Source organism: Rhinatrema bivittatum, chromosome 11, assembly GCF_901001135.1.
Source record: "Rhinatrema bivittatum chromosome 11, aRhiBiv1.1, whole genome shotgun sequence".
NCBI classification, from domain to species: domain Eukaryota; kingdom Metazoa; phylum Chordata; class Amphibia; order Gymnophiona; family Rhinatrematidae; genus Rhinatrema; species Rhinatrema bivittatum.
The window spans coordinates 725,345-746,482 of NC_042625.1; the positions used below are offsets into that span (position 1 = coordinate 725,345).

At 43.1% G+C, this 21,138-nt stretch overlaps 1 protein-coding gene across 4 annotated transcripts in view; it reads right to left on the bottom strand.

Annotated features, from left to right (window-relative positions):
• The window catches only part of AP1B1 (adaptor related protein complex 1 subunit beta 1), a 392,478-nt gene that overhangs the window by 331,169 nt on the left and 40,171 nt on the right, over positions 1 to 21,138 (bottom strand). For all 4 annotated transcript variants that reach the window (XM_029571861.1, XM_029571859.1, XM_029571858.1 and 1 more), the window contains exons 4-5: positions 1,682 to 1,817; positions 1,104 to 1,349 (exon numbers count right to left, since the gene is read on the bottom strand). In XM_029571861.1, coding sequence (XP_029427721.1) covers positions 1,104 to 1,349; positions 1,682 to 1,817 — 382 coding nt within the window. The remainder of the gene's footprint in view (positions 1 to 1,103; positions 1,350 to 1,681; positions 1,818 to 21,138) is intronic.

Below are 21,138 nucleotides of genomic sequence, written 5' to 3' on the forward strand. Positions count from 1 at the left end.
CACCTCAGGGAGCATCTGTGATCTGGAGCCTAAAACTACTGTAAAACAAAAACAAAGAGAAAAATGTTAACTAACAACCTGCAGGTGCATCTCTACTATCTGCTGGAGTCACTCTCACAGTTAAGTAGCAGTGCCTCAAAGTTTTGTTCTGACTCCATCTGCTGAAAGGGATGAATAATCCACTGGTCTGGACTGATCTGGGAATGCTCAGAAAATAAAAGATGGTTATTTAACCTTTTACAAAATAATAAAACAAAGGGACACTCCATGAAACTAACCACCAGAAAATCCCACTGCCACTCCATGTGATCTTGGGCAAATCACTTCACCCTCCATTGCCTCAGGTACCAAGTTAGACTGTGAGCCCTCTGGGAACAGGGAAAATACCTAATGTACTTGAATGTAAATCACCTTGAGCTACAATAAAAAGGCATGAGCTAAATACAATAATAATAAAACAAGTTTTAGAATGTACTCTCTCACTCAATGCACCATCAAATTGTAGAATCTGCTGTCTGAGGATATAGTCATGGCAACTAGCATAGCAGGGTTTAAAAAAAGTTTGGACAAGTTCCTGGAAACGTCCATAACAGATTATTAATCAGGTAGATTAAAGAAAACTATTGCTATCAGTGGGAGTGAGTAACAGGAACTAGATCTACTTTATGGAACTGGCCACTGTCAGACAGGATGCTGGGTGGATGAATCTTGGTCTGACCCAGCATGGCATTTGTGCTCTTATTTAACAGTGCAGCTAAATATCCATAGAGATTAATCAAAGGCTCTAAACACCTCTCCCTCCAAAGAAGTGACATCAGTTCCAGGCAAGAAGAAAATGAAAATAGGCCCGATAGTTAGAATGGCTTCTCTCCATTCTGCTGTTTTATAAAAAAGTCACATCACTACAGTGATGTGTATTTGGAGGAGTATGTAACAGCTCAGCAAGTCTTTCTCTGGCCACCTGCCCAGTGATGAAAGATTCCCGGATAGTTTTCACCTACTAGAAAGGAAGCAGAGAAGAGAAACAGGAGAAGGGGGGGCAGAGAGAGTGTCTGTAGTTGAGGCAACGTGATGGTTAACATTCAGCAAAGGAAGGGACTTACCATAGGGTTGGAATCAGAGATGAGATCTTTCAATGTATCAAGGAATCCCTGGTCTTCCACCAGCTGTGCATTGATGTCGTGCAGTTTTGCCACACACACAGCTGCTGTTTTACGCACATAGGGGTCCTCATCCTTTAGACATTTGCGGAGGGGTTCACAGAGATACTCTGTGATCTTATCCACCCGTATACATCCCATGGTGCGCACTGCCAGGGCACGGATCAAAGGGTTTGGATCTTCACAGTCCTAAACAGTAAAAAAAAAACCAAACATGCATTTTGTTGTCTGTTCAATGAACTCAGAACAATCAACCCATTGGTTCTCAAGAAAAAGTAATCCTCAAGGCATAGAAGGTAGGTAAACAATGGATTAGTTGCATCTCTCAGGGCCAGAGACCTGAAAGACTCCTTTCCTCTGCTTGCTCGCTGCCTCTGGGGGCACCCAGAGGCAGCGAGCAAGCAGAGGAAAGGAGTCTTCCCTTAGGGTAAAAAGAAGGCAGGGGATGAATGGCATCTCCAACCAAAGCAATAGTAGCGAACAAAGCTCATACATTAGAGAAACAGATGCTCCCCACTCACTTTCACAAATGTATTAACTGCCATGATGGCCATGTCTGGCTGGCTTTTAGCATAGTTCATCAGGTATAGGTAAACTAGCTTCTTCAGCTCCAAGTTGTCTGTCTGCATGCAATTCACCACATCTGGGAAGAGAGCACTGAACACAGAAAGAGAGCATATTACATACAGTGCATGGAAATAACACTTCACATAAACCTGGAAAAGCCTGGCTACACAAAACGGCTACAAGACTTCAAACATCTAGAGAAAGCCTCATGATGCACATCCAGAGAGTGTCCCAAATACACATCTGGAGGGAGCTTCACCATTCACAATACCTATAGTGCCTCAAACATTTGGAGGGAGTCTTACAGAAAGCATCTTCAGAGCTGGAAACATTCCTCAAGGGATTGTTACTAGACAGAGCATCTACACTACTTCAGTCACATGCTGAAAGAAAAAGCAACCAAAAACAGTGCTTCATGCATATACAGTGGGAGCTTTGTCACAGAGTGCATACACAGTGCTAGAAATCATACCCCTCAGGCTACACACAACATCCCAAACACTCTGAAAAAGATGTACTATCAAGAAAGCAAAGAGAAGACAAGAGCACTCTACAACATTCTACTGCTCTCAAATAGGAAACCAGGAGGGACAAGACAACACATACAAAGCTCCTCCATTCTCAACCATAAGAGGACCACCACAACAGGCACAAAGCTTCACCATTCCCAACCAGGAGACCACAAAAAAGGCAACATTACACACAAAGTTTCATCACAAAGTTTAATCCCTAGAAAAAAAAAATTAATAGCATCTACAGCACTCCATGAAGTTTATAAATTGGTCTACATTAAAACACACTTAAAGATAAGCAAATTTGCTTACTGTAAACTGTGTTTTCCATAGATAGCCGGATGAATTAGCCATGCTGAATGGGTGACATCATCAGGTCGGAACCAGGAGGAGCTGTCTCTCAAAGCTTAAAGCTTTTTGCCCTACTGGGAATCTGTGGTAGTTCCCACACAAATAAGCCTTCCAGAAGTCTCCTCAGTTCATATCAAAAGCATAAAATCATCCATAGTGTGTAGAGATGCTGTCCAGGTGGAAGGGTAGGAGCGCATGGCTAATTCATCCTGCTACCTATGGAAAACATCATTTACAGTGAGCAAACTTTTTTTCCATGGATAAGCAGGCTGAATTAGCCATGCTGCATAGGGGAGGCCTAAGCTGAGGGTTGTGAACCAAAATACACTGTGGCAGAGACCCAGTCATGTAATGATGTGTGTGTATATATCTATATATAATTTATTTATTTTTTTTAACCACCCGGAATCCTCTGTGGACAGCATCCATTTGGGATGATAAATGGTGCAAATACTGCTCTTCCTACTGCACCATCTGAGTTAGCCTGTTCACCTAGGCAATAGTGTAATGTGACTGTATGAATGGACATTCGTATTACTTCTCTCTCTCTCTCTTAGCTTTTAGATAGAGATTGTATATTAATTTGCTTTTAGATAGAGATTGTATATTAATTTGCTGTGGGTTAATTGTTTCAAGACAAAAACAAAAAAAAATCCTCTTGAGAAACTCTTGTCACTATAATCACTCTACACTTTAATCTATCTTTAACTACATATAGGTGTTATTAAAAATCACTGTTTGTCTAGATATAAACATTGGGGCAAAAATTGATGTGGAGTTAATTTTAAAGCAAAACTGAAAGCATTTCTGAAACAGCCTTGCTCTAACCAGCTTGGGCAGCAGACTCACAGAACCAGCAGGGGGCAATTAGATCATCTGAGGGCTGTGCTCAGCCAAAATACAGGAAATACTAAAGCTTCTTGTGTCCAGCTAAGTAAAAAGTTTAACATAGTAAGCCAATCTGGGGGAGGCTATTGTCAAGCAAATAGCAGATACAAAGTCCTGAGAGCAATCTTGACCAAGGTAACTGTTTAACTCCCTCCCATCCTGCCCCACTACCCACCCACCCCTGGGGTTGGATTTCTGATATCTGCCTGAATACATAATTTGTAAACTATATAGGCTGGTAGTTTGGTAATTCCTTATCCAAAATGAGGACTATCCAATACAACTGTTGTGGAGCCTTTATATTGAGGGTAATCATATGGAAACTTAAGGCTTGCCCCATTTGTTCAGAACTCTCTACCTTGGAAAAGGAGCTGGCTGAAGTTAAAAGCTGAATTAGCTTCAATAAAGAAAGTCTCAGCCACTTTACATTATTCAGGAATTAATTTCTCACACAGGGCATTAAGGAACTCAAAAAACAGTATTACAGTGGGCTCTGGTAGAATTAGACCTGTGATCCGGAGACACACACTGTATCAAATGCAACAAATACAAAATGTCTTCTCTGTATTAAATACTGAAGAAGTTCTTGAGAAAAAGATTGAAGTGTTATCTGAAAAGAGAGAAGAAACCCAATGCATACAGAAATTCCAGATCAGAAACCAAAGAAAAAAAGCTCACTGTGATGGATGACTCTGTCAGAGGCACTAATCTTTTCACTTGCACAAATGCAAAGGGAAAAGTGGATAACAAAACCCAACTAAAGAAGTCACAAAAGGAGTCCAGGAACAGCAGCAACCTGAACAAAGAAAGATGGAAAGCTATGAGCACAAATGCTCGTAGTTTGGGCAATAAAATCCCAAACCTGCAAGCCCTAATGGTGGAGGCGGACTTGGACGTTGTTGCTGTCACAGAAACGTGGTTTACGGAATCTCATGATTGGGATATGGCAATACCGGGTTAAGGAAGGACAGAGAGGATAGGAAAGGGGGAGGAGTGGCTCTTTATAATCAGAAACAATATTCAAGCATCTGAGCTGCAAGGAAGATGAGGCAATGAAGAAGCACTATGGGCTGACCTAAAAAAAGATGCAACATCCATTTTTATTGGAGTGGTTTACAGGCCTCCAAACCAAAAGGAAGCGCTGGACAGAGATCTGGTTGAAGACTTCCAAAAGATAGGAAAGAAGGGAGAAGTGGTGATCATTGGAGACTTTAATATGCCAGATGTAGACTGGAGAATCCCATCTGCAGAATCTAATAATAGTAGAAAAATAGTGGATGCCCTACAAGTAGCTTTGTTCAAACAAATGGTAATGGAGCCCCCAAGAGAAGGAGCTATACTCGACTTAGTGCTCACTAATGGAGATAATGTCTCTGATGTCCAGGTGGGCGCCCTCCTCAGCACCAGTGATCAAACAGTATGGTTTAATATCACAAAAAGGATAAGGAAAAGAAGCACAAAGACCCAAGTTTTGCAGTTCAAAAACATGGACTTTGATGAAATGGGGAAGTACCTGGAGGAAGAACGAGAGAGTTGTAGATCAACAGTGGACCAATCTAAAAGGAACAATTACCAAGGCAACTAATCTATGTGTTAGAAAAGTAAAGAAAAGCAAAAGAAAAATGAAACCTATCTGGTTCTCAAAGAAGGTGGCTGACAAAATAAAGGCTAAAAGAACAGCATTCAAGAAATATAAAAGATCCCAAAGGGAGGAGCACAAAGAAGAATATCTGGTAGAACTGAGGGAGACGAAGAAATTAATCAAGACAGCAAAAAGTCAAGCGGAAGAGAGGATTGCTAAGGAGGTAAAGAGAGGTGACAAAACATTTTTCAGATACATCAGTGAAGAGAGAAAAGTTCAAAGTGGTATAGTGAAATTGAAAGGTGGAAAGGATCAATGTGTGGAGAGAGATGAAGAAATGGCAGAAATATTAAACGAATACTTCAGTTCTGTGTTCACTAAAGAGGACCCTGGAGAAGGACCGTCACTAGTTAACAAGAAACTGGAGGGGAGTGGAATAGATGTAACTCCATTTACAGTAGAAAATGTATGGGAAGAGCTGGAGAAACTGGAAGTGGACAAAGCCATGGGGGCCTGATGAAGTTCATCCCAGTATACTGAGGGAGCTCAGAGATGTGCTGTCGGGTTCGCTGTGTGACCTGTTCAATAGAGCCCTAGAAAACGGGAGTGGCGCCGAGTGACTGGAGAAGAGCAGAAAAGGTCCCGCTTCACTAGAGTGGGAACAGAGAAGAGGCTGGTAACTACAGACCAGCTAGCCTCACTTCAGTGGTGGGAAAAGTAATGTAGTCACTGTTGAAAGAGAGAATAGTTAACTATTTACAGTCGGGAGAATTGCTGACAGGATCTTCCAATGGATTCACCATTGGAAGATCCTGTCAGACAAATCTGATTGACTTTTTTGACTGGGTAACCAAGGAATTGGATCAAGGAAGAGCACTAGATGTCATCTACTTGGATTTCAGCAAAGCTTTTGATACAGTCCAGCACAGGAGACTGGTGAATAAAATGAGAAGCTTAGGAGTGAGTGCCGAGGTGGTGGCCTGGATTGCAAACTGGTTGAAGGATAGAAGACAATTATTTATTTTTATTTAAAGTTTTTGTATACCGACATTCGTTAAGAAAACATCACATCGGTTTCCATGTAACAACAAATGGCCAACAGGGCTTTACAATGAAACCGATAAGAGAACTGGGTGCGGGGGGGGGAAACAAAGGTAATGTTGTACAAATAGATAAACGCAATAAAATGGTTAGATAAACGCAATAAAAATAATTATATACAAGTATATTATTTACAATAAAATGTTAGGGGGAGAGAGTTAAGAAGGGGGGGAAAATCGGTCATATGCCTGGGGGGCAAGGGGGGGAAGGGTGTAGGAGAAAGGAGTGAAAAGCAGGGGGGTTCGTGTGTAGGCTTGTGTAAAATGCCAAGTCTTGAGATTGTCTGAATTTTTTGGAGCAGGTTTCAAGGCTTAGGTGGGTGGGCATAGAGTTCCATAGAGAGGGTCCAGCTAGGGAGAGCGCACGTTGTTTGGTGGAAGAGTTTGGGAGAAGGAGTGTGAATATTTGCTGTGTAGGGCGTTCTGGTAGGTCTGGAGAAGAAACGGATGTGTAAACTGTCTGAGAACCAGAGCATGTCAGGATTGTGGATGGCTTCATGAATAAGGGTGAGAGTTTTAAATTGAATTCTGGCTGTGATGGGAAGCCAATGAAGTTGTTTAAGAACAGGTGTGATGTGTTCTTTTCTACGGGAGCCTGTTAATACACGTGCAGCTGCATTTTGAAGCAGCTGAAGGGGGGCAAGGCTGTTCTTCAGGAGACCTAGGAGTAAAGCGTTTGAGTAGTCTATTTTGGATAATATTAGGGCTTGTAGGGCAGTTCTAAAGTCGTTGAAATGCAGGATGGGTTTAAGATTTTTGAGAGCGTGTAGTTTGTAGTAGCAGTCTTTGATGGTGGAAGAGATAAATTTCTGTAGGCTGAATTGGGGGTCAAGTGTGACACCTAGGTCTCTTACAGTTTGGGAGAGGGTAGGGAGAGAGAGGGGTGAATTGGCTGAAAGTGTAGGTAAAGAATTGATGGATTGAGGTGAGATGATCATGAGTTCAGTTTTATTAGGATTTAGGGCTAGGTTGAGTTGAGTGAGGAGACAGTTGATGGATGAGAGGGCACTATCCCATCTTTTTAGGGCATTGGAGATGGAATCGGTAATGGGTATAAGAACCTGCACGTCGTCTGCGTAGACAAAGTGTGGGAGACTGAGATTTGAGAGTAGCTGGCAAAGGGGGAGGAGGTATATGTTAAAGAGGGTGGATGATAAGGAGGAGCCTTGAGGTACACCCCTTGTGATGTCGATTGGTTCAGATTCGTGGTTTTCAATTTTTACCTTGAAGTGTTTGTCACTTATGTATGATTTGAACCATAGTTTTAAATTAAACTTGACGCGACCTGGTTCCTGGAACTCTGAAGAAAGAGCAGTTTTAAGTGGTGTACTGCAAGGATCGGTGTTGGGACCGGTCCTGTTCAATATCTTTGTGAGCGACATTGCGGACGGGATAGAAGGTAAGGTTTATATTTTTGCGGATGATACTAAGATCTGCAACACAGTGGACACGCCGGAAGGAGTGGAGAGAATGAGACGGGATTTAAGGAAACTGGAAGAGTGGTCGAAGATATGGCAGCTGAGATTCAATGCCAAGAAGAGATTCAATGCCAAGAAGAGATTCAATGCCAAGAATATATTCGATGGGGGGAGAAAGGCTAATGTGCACGGAGCAGGAGAGAGACTTTGGGGTGATAGTGTCTAATGATCTGAAGTCGGCAAAACAATGTGACAAGGCAATAGCTAAAGCCAGAAGAATGCTGGGCTGCATAGAGAGAGGAATATAGAGTAAGAAAAGGGAAGTAATTATCCCCTTGTACAGGTCCTTGGTGAGGCCTCACCTGGAGTACTGTGTTCAGTTCTGGAGACCGTATCTCCAAAGAAACACAGACAAGATGGAGGCAGTCCAGAGAAGGGCGACCAAAAAGGTGGATGGTCTTCAAACGACTTATGAGGAGAGAATGAAGAATCTAAATATGTACACCCTGGAGGAAAGGAGGAGCAGAGATATGATACAGACTTTCAGATACATGAAATGTTTTAATGATCCAAAGACAATGGCAAACTTTTTCAGTCAGAAAAAAAATCAGCAGAACCAGGGGTCACGATTTGAAGCTCCAGGGAGGAAAACTCAGAACCAATGTCAGGAAGTATTTCTTCACAGAGGGTGGTGGATTTATTTATTTCAGAGCTTTTATATACCGAGGTTTAGCAATTAGCCTTCACCCCGGTTTACAGTAGAACAACTTGTTACATAGAACAGTACATGGAATATAGAATGGAATAGGTTACATCAAACTGTTAGGAGACTGTCCTAGAACTAATTTTAAACGCTTGAACCAGGTCACGTCAAGTTTAATTTAAAACTTTAACAGTAGTAAAGGAACTCAGAAACGAGTTAGTAATAACCAGACAAAATGGCAAAGAGGTATGCAAGAGGTTAAGGTGGGGGGGCGGGGAAAAGAAGAAAGGATGGCGGGAGCGGAGAGGGGGGGGGAAGAGTGGCAGGGGGGGGCATAGGAACTCTTATTGATTTCATCTTGCATGGGTGTTGTAGATGATGGGGTTGTGAAGTTTAGCCTACGCCATCTCTGAATGTTTTGCTGAATAACCAGGTTTTCAGTTCTTTTTTAAAGGATTTGCTGTCGATTATTGAGCTTATGTATTGTGGTAGGGAGTTCCATATGTTTGGTCCTGCGATAGATGCCTGAAATGCCCTTCCAGAGGAAGTGGTGAAGACCAGAACTGTGAAGGACTTCAAAGGGGCGTGGGATAAACACTGTGGGTCCATAAAGTCTAGAGGACGTGAATTAAGAGTGGGTGGCTCGCAGGAATGACGGCTATTACCTGGAGATAATACCCTTATTCAATAAACATACACACTGTTAATGCGACTACAACATTGCTCTAAGCTTCAACGGCAAGAGGAAATGTGGAAAAAAGGATTTGCATTCACAAAATAGCGGGGAGTAGCTTGCTTGTTATGGCAGTTACTACCCCAAACCAAATAAGCCTGATACTTCACTTTCAATGCATATCCAGCATAACTCTCTGCTTCAACGGCAGGGGGAATGAAGAAAAGTGGATCTATATACAGACAAACAACAAGGACTGAATTACATAGTCTGGATAAACAAATAAGCATGGATATAGCTTGCTTATTGCGGCGGTTACTACCCCTAATTAAGCTAGATATTTCACTTAGATGCAGTTCCAACACTGCTCTCTACATTAATGGTATGGGTGGAAGGGAAATAGAACTAAAAGGTTACTAAGAGCCAAGAGTAACAGATAAGTATGAGAAAAAAAAAGTGTGAAACTTGCTGGGCAGACTGGATGGGCGGTTTGGTCTTCTTCTGCCGTCATTTCTATGACAACTATGTGGCCACTTTGCAGATACTCAAGGGAAGCTGCAGTAGCTCTGACAAAGTGCTTTTACAGGATGTGACAAAGAGAGGGATTCCTTCACATAACAGTGTTGTATGCATGATGTGATCCAACTGGAGAGAGTTCGCTTTGTAACTTGCATTCCTAATCTGTTCGGGTCATAAGGCACAAAAAGCCGAGAGGATTTTCTATGAATTTGCATTCGCCATTTATAATAGGCCAATGCTCTCTTGCAGTCCAGAGAATGCAGTTTCTTTTCTCACTCATGTGGTTTTGGAAACACCCATGGGAAGCGTAATTTATTTATTTTATTTATTTAACATTTTTCTATACCGAACTTCATGACAAGCTTCATATCAGGCCGGTTTACATCAAACTTAGGGGTTAACTTAACAGATTTACTGATTGACTGATTTATGTAAAAAGCAGAGACCACCTTTGGCAAGAACTTTGGGTGGGTTCGTAACATCACCTTGTCATGGAAAACTGTAAAGAAGGAAGTGCATTAGGCCTGTAGTTCGCTTACTCCTCTTGCTGATGTAATCCCCACTAAAAAGACCACCTTCCAAGTTAGGAACTTTTAGTGTGGCATTACCCAAGGGTTTGAAGGGTGGTTCCATCAGTCCCTGTAGAAGTATATTAACATCCCAAGGAATGGGAGGTTTCTGCAAAGGGGGCTGTAAGTGCAAAAGTCCCTTCATGAATCGAGAAATGAGAAGATGGTATGCTATAGTAGTTCTCTTCTGAGACATAAGCAGATATAGCAAAGTTAGTGCAAATAATGCAGCAGTAACCTGAGTTCACATGTGAATGGATTTAGGGCAGTGGTTCGCAACCTTTTTCCATCATGACACACCTGATAGATGATGCTCATGTTCATAACACATTGCATACTATATTTAACAGGTATACTAAAAAAAAAAAAAAAAAAGCCTAGATATTTTATTGCTGAAAATGCAGGAGAAAGATAACGTTCTTTAATTTCAATAACTGCTTATAAAATATTAAATTTTTTTCACAAAAATGTTAATCTTTGCTTACTGCATCAGTGAGAAATGCATATGCAGCACAGTTTTTCAATACAGACAAACTCATGTATCTCACTGTCAACCTCAAAGTTCTGACCTTTTCTGGAGTTTATACAGAGCAGAGTTAGGAAATTTCTCCTTTCAACTCACCATAAAATAAATATTTTTTGTATTTAACGTTTTTATATACCGACAATCGTTTTGAACATCTTATCGGTTTACAGAAAAAGTAATGCAGCAACAGGCTTTACAGTAAACATGGAACATTGAATTAAAATACATGGAGTAATCCACAAAAATAAAAAAAGAGGGGGGACTAACTATGGGATGCAGAAATGTAGATTAAATTATAGGAGCAAAAAATATGTACATAGGCGGGAGGCGACAGTGAAATATATTTACAATTACAGGGAGCGAGGTGAGAAAATTCTCATATCCCTTCAGTAACAGTACTGCAAAAGCCCTTCCCTGCCAGCCACTTTGTGAAACATTAAAACCTGCTAAAAAGACATTTAGAAATTATATGGCATACCATAAGAGTACTAGCACCCAGGACTTGAACAGCAACAACCTTACTTATGAAAAAGCAAGACTGCAAATATAGAACACAGTACACTTACTGTTGGAAAAAGTAAGAAAGCCAGACTGAGCTAGATTACGACACAGAACCTACATCCTAGTTAGCAGAATCCCTCACTTCTGTCAAACATGCAGACTGACTCATCAAAACAGAATAAGAGACCATAAATTATAAACAAGCAAATGGAGAAAAACAAACTCCAAGGAGCAGGGAGAGGGGGAGGTGCGGCGCAATGGCAGGGCAGGATTTCTGGCTTGGATTGGGAATGGCAGTGATTGCCAGGGTTGAAGGGAATGCAGTATCAGGGAGCAGTGATGAGGAATTTTAAATACCAGCTCCTTACTCTGCACTCTCCTCAAGCAGCAAGCACATGTGGCTGTTATGTCAAATTTTTGGTGACAACACAGTGTGTCCCGATACATTGGTTGAGAACCACTGGTTTAGGGAATGTTCTTCACACCACAATGTGTATCACAGGACAAGCAGTCTTACCCGCATTTCTCTGTGCTGTACAAGGAGACATCCAGACCTGTTGTCAGGCTTCAAGGTGAACTTGTACTTGAGGCAGTGTTTGCTGAATCTCTTGTTTAGCAGATCAGCGAATGCACCTGGAACTTTGGTTCTGAATCAGGAACCAGAAGCCAGAGCATTAATCAGTACAGAGCCTCGTTGCTGAAAAAGGGAGGATGTCCTGATGCAATCCCAAAGAAATAATAGAGAGGTTCTCTTGGTATTGTGGCTGACATAGTGATATGTGACACTAGTACGGTTCTTGGAAGGTACATGATCTAGAACTTTTCAAACCATGTGGCTCGAATTCGAGAGCACATCTCAATGGGAATGCCGCAGAAGTGGGTACTTACCATCCGATGTGGATCGCCGAAGGACAAGCTGGTGAAGATTGCTGGCTCCGTGGATTTCAGGAGTCATCGCAGGAGTAGACGCCCGTCTCAATTCTGATGCCTGGTATGGTGGCGCAGGCATGGAGGAGACAGGCTGAGCGTGGCTGCCGCTACCACGGTAGTTTTTTGTGGAGGGCCACAATCCCCCACCGATGTCGGTGGGGCACGCCTCGGGAACAGGGGAGCTGATTAACAGCTCGTGAACCCGGCCCTCGTCGCAGCGGCTCGATGTCTCGTGACGCCAGTGCAGAATTCGTCGGAACTCGTTCTGGTGTTTCTGGAGCACAATACTGTGCGGAACAGTGGTGATGTTGCTCGGCCCGAGCACTGTCCAGCATCGAGAAGGATAGCACCAATGTGCTGGATGGCGTCGGTGGCGGACGGTCACCGTGTCTGTGATGATGCATGCCACAGTGCTCGGCCGGTCTTTCCCCAGTGCCAATATGGATGCCCTTGCTGTCTTGGATGGCGACTGATGACGGACTGTCAGCATGCCTGCACTGCTCCTGCCACTATGTAGTGTCGTAGGCTAATACGGGGCTTTAATAAGAACCCAAAGCATGGAGCACTGTGTTCAGGCGAGGGCATTACGTGGCGGTGCTTTGTCAGTATTGACAGTGTCGATGGCGGCCGAAGTGGCCTCGAGGGTATCGTCAAAAAAATATATATGAAAAAACGTCGATGACTCGGCCAGAGCAATGATGACAGTGACGGAAGCACTGACGGTATCGGTATAGGTATCTATGGGAACGATGTGGCATCGAATAACCGAAAAAACATCGTTGGCATCGGAAAAATGATACCGGCATCAACTGAGTCGATGATCGCATCGATAGGAACGTCGAAGACACCGATGGAAACGACGTGGGCGTCGAGGGCATCAATGTATGGAGGCGGGCGCCGATGGCATCGATGGAAATCTCCTGGGCATCGATGGCATCAATAAAATAAAGGATGGCATCGATCCGGGCGACTGTGGCATCGACCTGGGCATGGATGGCACCTAGACAAGGTGTATGTCTATGGCATCCATCCAGGCAATGATGGCACTGATGAAACCCAAGGAAATCAGTGCCATGGATGAAAAACATGGATGGCACTGATAGAAACGATGCAGGGACCGATGGCATCAGTGTACCATGGGGGGAGGGGTACCGATGGCATCTAAGAATCCAGGACGGTCTGGAGGGGGGTACCGACGGTAGCGATGAGGGCATCGACTGTGCAAGGGTACCGAGGAAATCGAAGGACCTGAATTGACAGGGGCCCTGGCGGCAACAGAAACCGTGGAAGTCCCTGTCCCACTAGCGCTAATAACCAGGCAGAGTGTCACAGAGGGATGCTCGTAGGCTATGTGTGGCTAACTGAAAACATAGGGAGAGGGAAGGCCGCAGTCGGTTGGCAGGCCAGGAAGGTGACAGGAACCGACCAAAAAAAAAAAGGGCATAGTACTCACCGATCGTCGAATAAATGTACACGAAGGGAGACCCGTGCAGGGAAAAGTATTTGTGAAGTAAACGTTTGTTTCCATGAGGAAAAAGCATTAGAATTTCTCACAGAACTCCTAGCCGCTATGCTTACTGCAAAGCGGAAAAAATAAGACTGAGGGAGACACCTGTGGCTCACAGGGATAATTGCAGGCTGAGCATGCTCAGTGCACTCTGGGGTACATTTTAAAACATAGCGCGTGCGCGAACAAAAGTATGCTGGATTTTATAAGATACGCGCGTAGCCGCGCGTATCTTATAAAATCCGGGGTCGGCGCGCACAAGGGGGGTGCACATTTGTGCAACTTGCGCGCGCCGAGCCCTGTGCGCGCTGCCCGTTCCCTCCGAGGCCGCTCCGAAATCGGAGCGGCCTCGGAGGGAACTTTCCTTCCGCCTCCCTCCACCTTCCCCTCCCTATCTAAAACCCCCCCCTACCTTTGTTGCACAAGTTACGCCTGCTCAAAGCAGGCGTAGCTTTGCGCGCGCCGGTCCAGCTGCCGCGCCGAAACCATGCCCGCGGCACCGCCCCCCGGATGATGCGCCGACCGCATCACGCCCCCCCGCACGCCCACCCCAAGAAAGCCCCGGGACTTTTGCGCGCCGGAAGCCTATGCAATATAGGCTCGGCGCGCACAGGGGCGTTTTAAAGGGGTTACACGCATACCTTATGCACGTAACCCTTTTAAAATCCGGCCCTCAGTGTGCCAGCGTCAGTCAAAGTTTTGTAGAAACTGACAGAAAGGTTTTCCATACAGGGCTCCATCCTGTGATGTCACCCATATGGGAGGGCTAATATCCTGCTTGTCCTATGAGAACAGTTTTTATGAAATAGATGACTACTCTCATTGATAGAGGCTGGAGGAACTGATTCCATTTCTTTTTTTTTTTTTCTTTATGAATTTTAACATCCAATACAAGAATTTTAACAAAAAAAAATCTTGCCAGATCGAAATATAGGTCATTTACATCCAACATATTTCAATATTAAACAAAATAATTACTTAGCCAAAAAAATAATCAGCAAACATCTTTTTCAAGTAAATGAACCACTAACTACAGGCAAATTTTTGAGATCCGTTACATTAAGGAAAAGGAGCCGATTTCAAGGAAATACACAGTTTACACTAGTACATGGAACTCTATTATTCCTTAATCACGTGAATCTATTTTCCCGAGAAGGTTTTTTAATTGTTCTGGGTCTGAAAAGGAATAATCTTTTCCCCCATATTTGATTACACACCTACAAGGATATTTTAGAAGAAAGAAACCTCCTTTTTTCCATCCCAAGAACTTTTTTCTACAGAATTGTGTATTTTTGTCCAAGTCTGGGAAGATCCAAACTTTCTGGCCATAAAAGATCTTAGACCTATTTCGGAAGAATAATTTTAACACATTATCCTTATCTGTTATAAAGGCAAATTGAACTAATAAAGTACATCTTTCTTTAATGTCTAATTCATCTTGAGACTTCTGTAATAGTTCTGATATATTGATAGATGATTCCACAATTTGTTCCTTCTCATTACCAACTTTTTCTATCTGCTCTTTTCTCTTTTTTAACCCAACATAAAAAGCTCTATTACAGGCATGGTTTGTTCAGGAATATTAAGAATTTTTATAACATATGATTTAAACAGATCGACTGGACTTAAATAATCAGAAATGGGAAAATGAGTTATTCTTAAATTCAATGCCCTCACTGTATTTTCCAAAATTTCTATCTTTCTTTGATATATTTCATTTTTTATCTGAGATTCCTGAATGCTCAACTTGCTTTAACAGACTGTCTAAACTATCTATTTTTCCCTGTTGTCCTTGAATCTTTTTACTATTCTCCTTTAAAGATATATTCGTCTGTCTCACTTCACCTGTCAGGTTTACAATAAGGGAATCAATCTTAACCATGTAATTCCAAAGTGAATCTAATGTTATAATATTTGGTTTCACTACTTTCACATTCATTTGATCTAAAGAATTAGCTATATTTCTATTAGACATCTTGGGTGTACTAGAGACTCTGGGTTCTGTTTGGAATCTTCCTTCCCCACTTATTTCTAGATCTTCTTCCATCTGAGGAGATTTCTCCAGATTACCACTCCTTTTTATTTCTTCTTCTTGTGGGTTTAACACAGATCCAATATCAAATCCTTCCTTTCGGATTTCCTCAGGCTTTTCTACAGGGAGAATCCCCTTATAGCCAGGAGGAGATGGTACTTCAGGTGCCCCCGGACTTAAAAGATATTTCAGAGGCCAGGTGAGGGAGATTTGGCTCTAATCCATCCCGCACAGTGGCCTGTACCTCGGAGGTCATTTGAGAAGTTTCCAGCCACTCTGCTACCGATCTTCGTCCAGGTGATGGGGCAATATTAGAGACAAGGCGCAATCTTGCCTTTCTCTTTGTATGAGGCATATTGGCAAATATTATCAAAAAACCTGGACACGTTCCTGGCGCAGTTGGAAACTTGTACTAATTTTCTCTTTATGTAACGGTTCTCTTGGGGAGGCATTAAGAGCGGAGAACCTTTGTAAAACTTTCAAAAAAAGAAATGTCAACTTACAATTCTGAAGCTTCCTGGCAACTCAAGCAAAGCCAGGCTAAGCCAGACATACCTGCACGCGCGGCTTTGGTGGCACGCCTGGCGTCGACTGTGCGCCGCCGTCGGCAAGTCCCGCCTCCAGTTCTGGTTCGGGGCGGCCGGGCAAACTATCTCCTCCTCTCCATCGGGGCTCAGGAGTAACCACCAACCCCCGGTACAGGAAGGAGCAAAGGTATTCCAAAACAGAAGGGCTCTCTCACCCGAAATGCCTCTCCGAACTGATTCCATTTCATCTGCAAGCCCCACTGGAGTCGCCTCATGTGAAGATGGGTTAATGAGACCACGTGGATTGTGGCTGCCAGGTGGCACAGGAAGGTGAGAATGAGTCAGGAAGGTGCTGAAGTCCAGAATCTGAGAAGTCCTGCTTGGGCTTGATTGCTGGGAAGAAAGGCCATAGATAAAGTTGAGTTTATTTGGGCTCCTATGAACTGTATTGTTTCAGTCGGATGAAGATTCGACTTCTCGTTGTTTATTACAAATTCCAAATCTTCTAGACACTGGATGGTTCTGTATGACTGCAAGGTCTTTCAAGGGGACTGTGATCAACCAGATAGGATTCCTAACCTATGCAGGCGAGCTACCACCACAGCCAGACACTTTGGGGTAGATTTTCAAAGCAGCGCGCCAGTTTTATAACTGGTGCGCATGTTATAAAATCGGTCAGCCACATGCGCATGTGTGGGCAGTGCGTACAGGGGGCAAATTTTCGTAAGATACACATGGCGACACAATCGGGCCTTCCCCAATTCCCTCCCAGTCCACTCTAATTAAGGAGCGGTCTGGGAGGGAACTTCCCTAGCCCCCTCTTCCCCTAATCCTAACCTACTTTTCCCTAAATCTTTTATTTTATTACTTACTGCTCCTCTGGAGCAGAACCAAACCAGCCGGCGGCACTTCCCCAGAACAGTGACTAATAGCCGCTGTCTCGGCCAGCCCAGCCCACGCCCCCTGGCCCACCCCTTTTTCAGAGCCCAGCCCTTTAGTGCATATCAGGACTTGCGCGCGAGGCCAGGCTCTTCTGAAAATGCGCATGCAGGGACCGGCCATGCATAAGTCCCACTTTTTACATGCACGGCCCTTTGAAAATGTTCCCGTTTGTGAATATTCTTGGAGCTGATGAAAGGCTAAAAGTAAGAACCTTGTATTGATGTTTATTGCCCACCTTGAAGCAGAGCTAACACCATGAATATGGGTGCATAGGGATATGTGCGTAAGAATTCTTGAAGTCTAAAGAGCACATCCAGTTCCAAAATTGTATAAAAAACGGCAGGATGGTGCCCAGGAAGATCATACTGAATTTCGACAAAGATGCTTGTTGAGATCAGAGATCCAGAATAGGGTGAAGGCCTCCTGATCTCTTGAGGATGAGGAAGTATTTGAAATAATAGCCCCAGTTGCAATTGGTATAGGCTAGCTCCTGTATGGTACTGAACTTCTTGATGCAATAGATCCTGTTAGGATTGTTCGCTCAGAGGAGCAGATAGGTGAGGTGTTCTGAAGTTGAGGCAATAACCCCTTTCCAATATTGACAGAACCCATTTGTCTGATGTTATTTTGGGCCAAGATGTTGCATATAGTTTGAATCTGCCCCAATTGGTGTTGTCTGCTGCAGCACAGATGTTCTTTAAAACCTTGCTGAGACTTTGAAGCCGCTTGCGGCGATTGAAAATGCATAAATTTAAAAAAACACAATTACATCTCAAGACAATACACTTATTTATTTAGGTTTTTTATATACCGGCATTCATGATCAGATCACATCATGCCGGTTTACATTAGAACAAGGAGTGCAAAGAACAATAAAACTATAACTAGTGCGGAGGAATTGCAGTTACAATGAAACACAGGTAATGGAACTGGGAGAAAGAGAGAAAAAGAACAATGTCAAGTTTGAAACTTGATTTGAAATTCTGGCAAGAAAAAAGAAAAACAAATTCTTAAACGTAATATCCAATACATAAGTAAATCACCACACCCAAGTCCACTATTGAGGGGTTATCAAGGTGACACTTTCAGAAAAAGTAAACTTGTACTAATTTAAGGAAATGCCGACTATATAAAGGACCTATGTAATGAGCGGTTCTTCATTCTGTCCTTCACAGCTTTTAGGCAATGGAGTAGATACTATTTTACTCAACAAAAAAGTGGACAAATTGATAGGATTGGAAAAAGACATTAGGCTTTCTGAAATTTTACTATACATTTACAGGGAATGTTTAGTATGAAAAAAGCACCCAGTTCCAAAACATTTGGTTTCAAAAGCAAAAATTGTTTTCTTTTTTTTTTTTTTTTTAGTTTGTTTTGAAAAATCTGGGAACACAAATCTTCATATTCAGGAAAATCTCCAGCCTATGGCAAAAAAACATTCTAAGAACCCAGTCCTTATCCGACTCCATTAAAAAGGAAACTATTAATATGGCAGGTTTTACCAAATCTTTTTGGGTAGTTTCCAAAAGCGCCGTTACATCCAGAGGAAAACTAACTATAGGAGATAATTCCACAACTTCATTCATATCTCCAGAACCCTTCTTGAAAGAGGGTAAATAATATATGCGAGAAATGAGTGGTACCACTTTCACTGGGATCTTCAACCTTTCAATTAAGTACCTCCTCCACATTTCTTTAGGGGTCACTGTTGGATCCCTGGGGAAATTAATAAAACGTAAGTTTTTCCCCCTATGTTTGTTTTTTAAGTTTTCCAGCCGGTAGGCGAGCATTTGATTTTCTTTCATAACATTTTGTTGCAAACTCAATTTTCCCATCTCAGCTTGGATTCACAATTCTTTGTTTCTGCCACTTCTGTCTCCACATTTTTAATGTGAGTATCCAGTCTTGAAAAAGAATTTGATACAGATTTAAATTGAAAAGCCAAATTTGAGTTTAAAGCCTGGATAGCGTCCCATAAAGAGTCCAAGGTAATAGAAATAGGTCTTACCAGTTCAACTGGCTGGCAAGCTACCTGCGAAAACATTGACTCTTCTCCTTGCTTTCTTACTCCGTGGACAAAAGAAACGCCCTCCTTTCCTGGATCTAGATGCGGCTCTATATAAGAATTCTCCGAATCCGACGGCACAGCAGCATCTCCACGATCTCTCTCGGCCAGCTCTCCCTCAGGCCGGCCCAAAGCGTGTGCTTCAGCAGAGTTGGAGGGGGCACGCTGCTCCTCTGCAGAAAGAGAGATGGACAGCTCAGGGAGCGAATCAGCTTCCTCTACTTGCCGGCTCTGCTCCAGTGAGCTCACTGCCGGATGAAGTCCTTCCCGAACATGAAAGTCCATGGGGCCCCGAGTCTCCACCAGCAGCAATTATAAAGGTAAACCCCGCTCTCTAGCTCTACTCTTTCTGCCATAGTGGGGCATTTTGGAGGTAAAAAACTGCTGGGCTCCATCGGGCATCTCACAAGCGACGAGTCAGGGCAGCCATCTTGATTCCCCCCTGCGGTGATTGTTTTTCTCATCTCTCTCTTGACTTCCTTCTTTGCTAGGTAAACTGTAGCTGAGGTCTTGGCAACTGGAAGGAAGGCTGACGATAGCCCTGGTAATGCCGATAAGGTCTCAGTTGATAGAAATACCTTTTGTACTTGGGATAGAAGTGGAGTGAATTAGAAGAATTATCTCCCCCTGCCAAAACTGATTGTATTGCCAAGTTATGATCTTTAATCTGGGTAACAGTATCCTCGAGTTTGTCAAACAGAGGCTCATCCAAATAGGGAAGATCTGCCAATTTTTCATGAACTTCTTCACGAATCCCACTGGCTTGGAGCCATGCCAATTAGCAAGCTGCTAAGGAGGCAGCTGATGTTCTAGCTGCCATATGAAAGTCTTTATAAACAGCCCTTAAAAAGGTGTTTTAAGCCTTCCGCCATGATGAGAAGGGCTTGTAGGACAACTGGGTCACCCTCTTCAGAACACACAAATGGCTTTAGCTGTTGTAGGCACTCGTACAGGTTCTGTGCAATATAGAATTGATGTTGCTGGATTCTGAATGATAGCATTGAACTTTGGAACATTTTCTTTCCAAAGTAGTCCAGCAACTTGTGGTCTTTACCCAGGATGAGTTGGATTGGAGACCTTTTTCTTTACTTTTCACATGGCTGACTCCACCACTGCAAAGTTATGCAGGAGATGCATCACCCCATAACCTGTTTATTTCTATAAGCGGAATTTTAGGTCCAGCTTCCTTGCTACTGTGGACCTGAAGAGAGTGTCTCCCACAATTTTATGAGTGCTTTTTGCAATACTGAGTGAAACAGAAAAGCTGTGGGTTCGCTTGGCAGTTCTAGGATGTTCAGTAAGCTCATCACCTCTGCACGGGAGTCAAGCTCCTTCTGAATATCTATCTACCTTTCAGTAGAGTTCCCACTTTCCCAACAAAATATGAATAACATTAAGTCCTCTGGAGGAAAGGAATGGTCTGTTTTTTTTCTTCTGGTGGGTCAGAAGGGAAACCAGTCAAGCTACAATAAGACTCCCTAGGGGAAGGCAGCGTCAGGCTTTCTGATCTCAGGGAAGCTGGTGGTGAAGGAAATAGAACAGTTTCCTTATGGACCCTGGAAATGTCAGTTTTTGGCAAATGGGAGCCACCCAGCTCTGATGGTTGGATAGGATATACTGAAAGAAAAAAGTAGGTAAAGAAGCTTGTGGGAGTAATGACGTGAAGAAATTATGGATGATGTTGGTAATTTTCTCCACTGCTTGCTGTGATCGCTGACTATTAAAGTGGAGAGCAGGGTTATCCTGTTCCAATCTCTTTTAGTTTTCAAGAGCTGGAGAGTTGTGAGAGGCAAGAGAGAAAAAAATAGGCTGAGGAGTAGGGAGTCTGAAACCTCGTTGCCATAAAGCGGAAGGGAGCAAGCTAATCTGCGTGCTAGATGGAAGATGAGAAGGCATCCATAACCGGATGGTAAATGGTCTTCTAGATCCATGGTAGCAGAATCACTACCACCAGGATATCTAGTGAAGCTCCTCAGCTAGAGCAGATTCTCACCATTCCTCTTGCAAAGCCTCTTGAGATGCTGGAGTGAAGACACTTTCCCCAGAAGAGCTTGATGTGAGAGAAG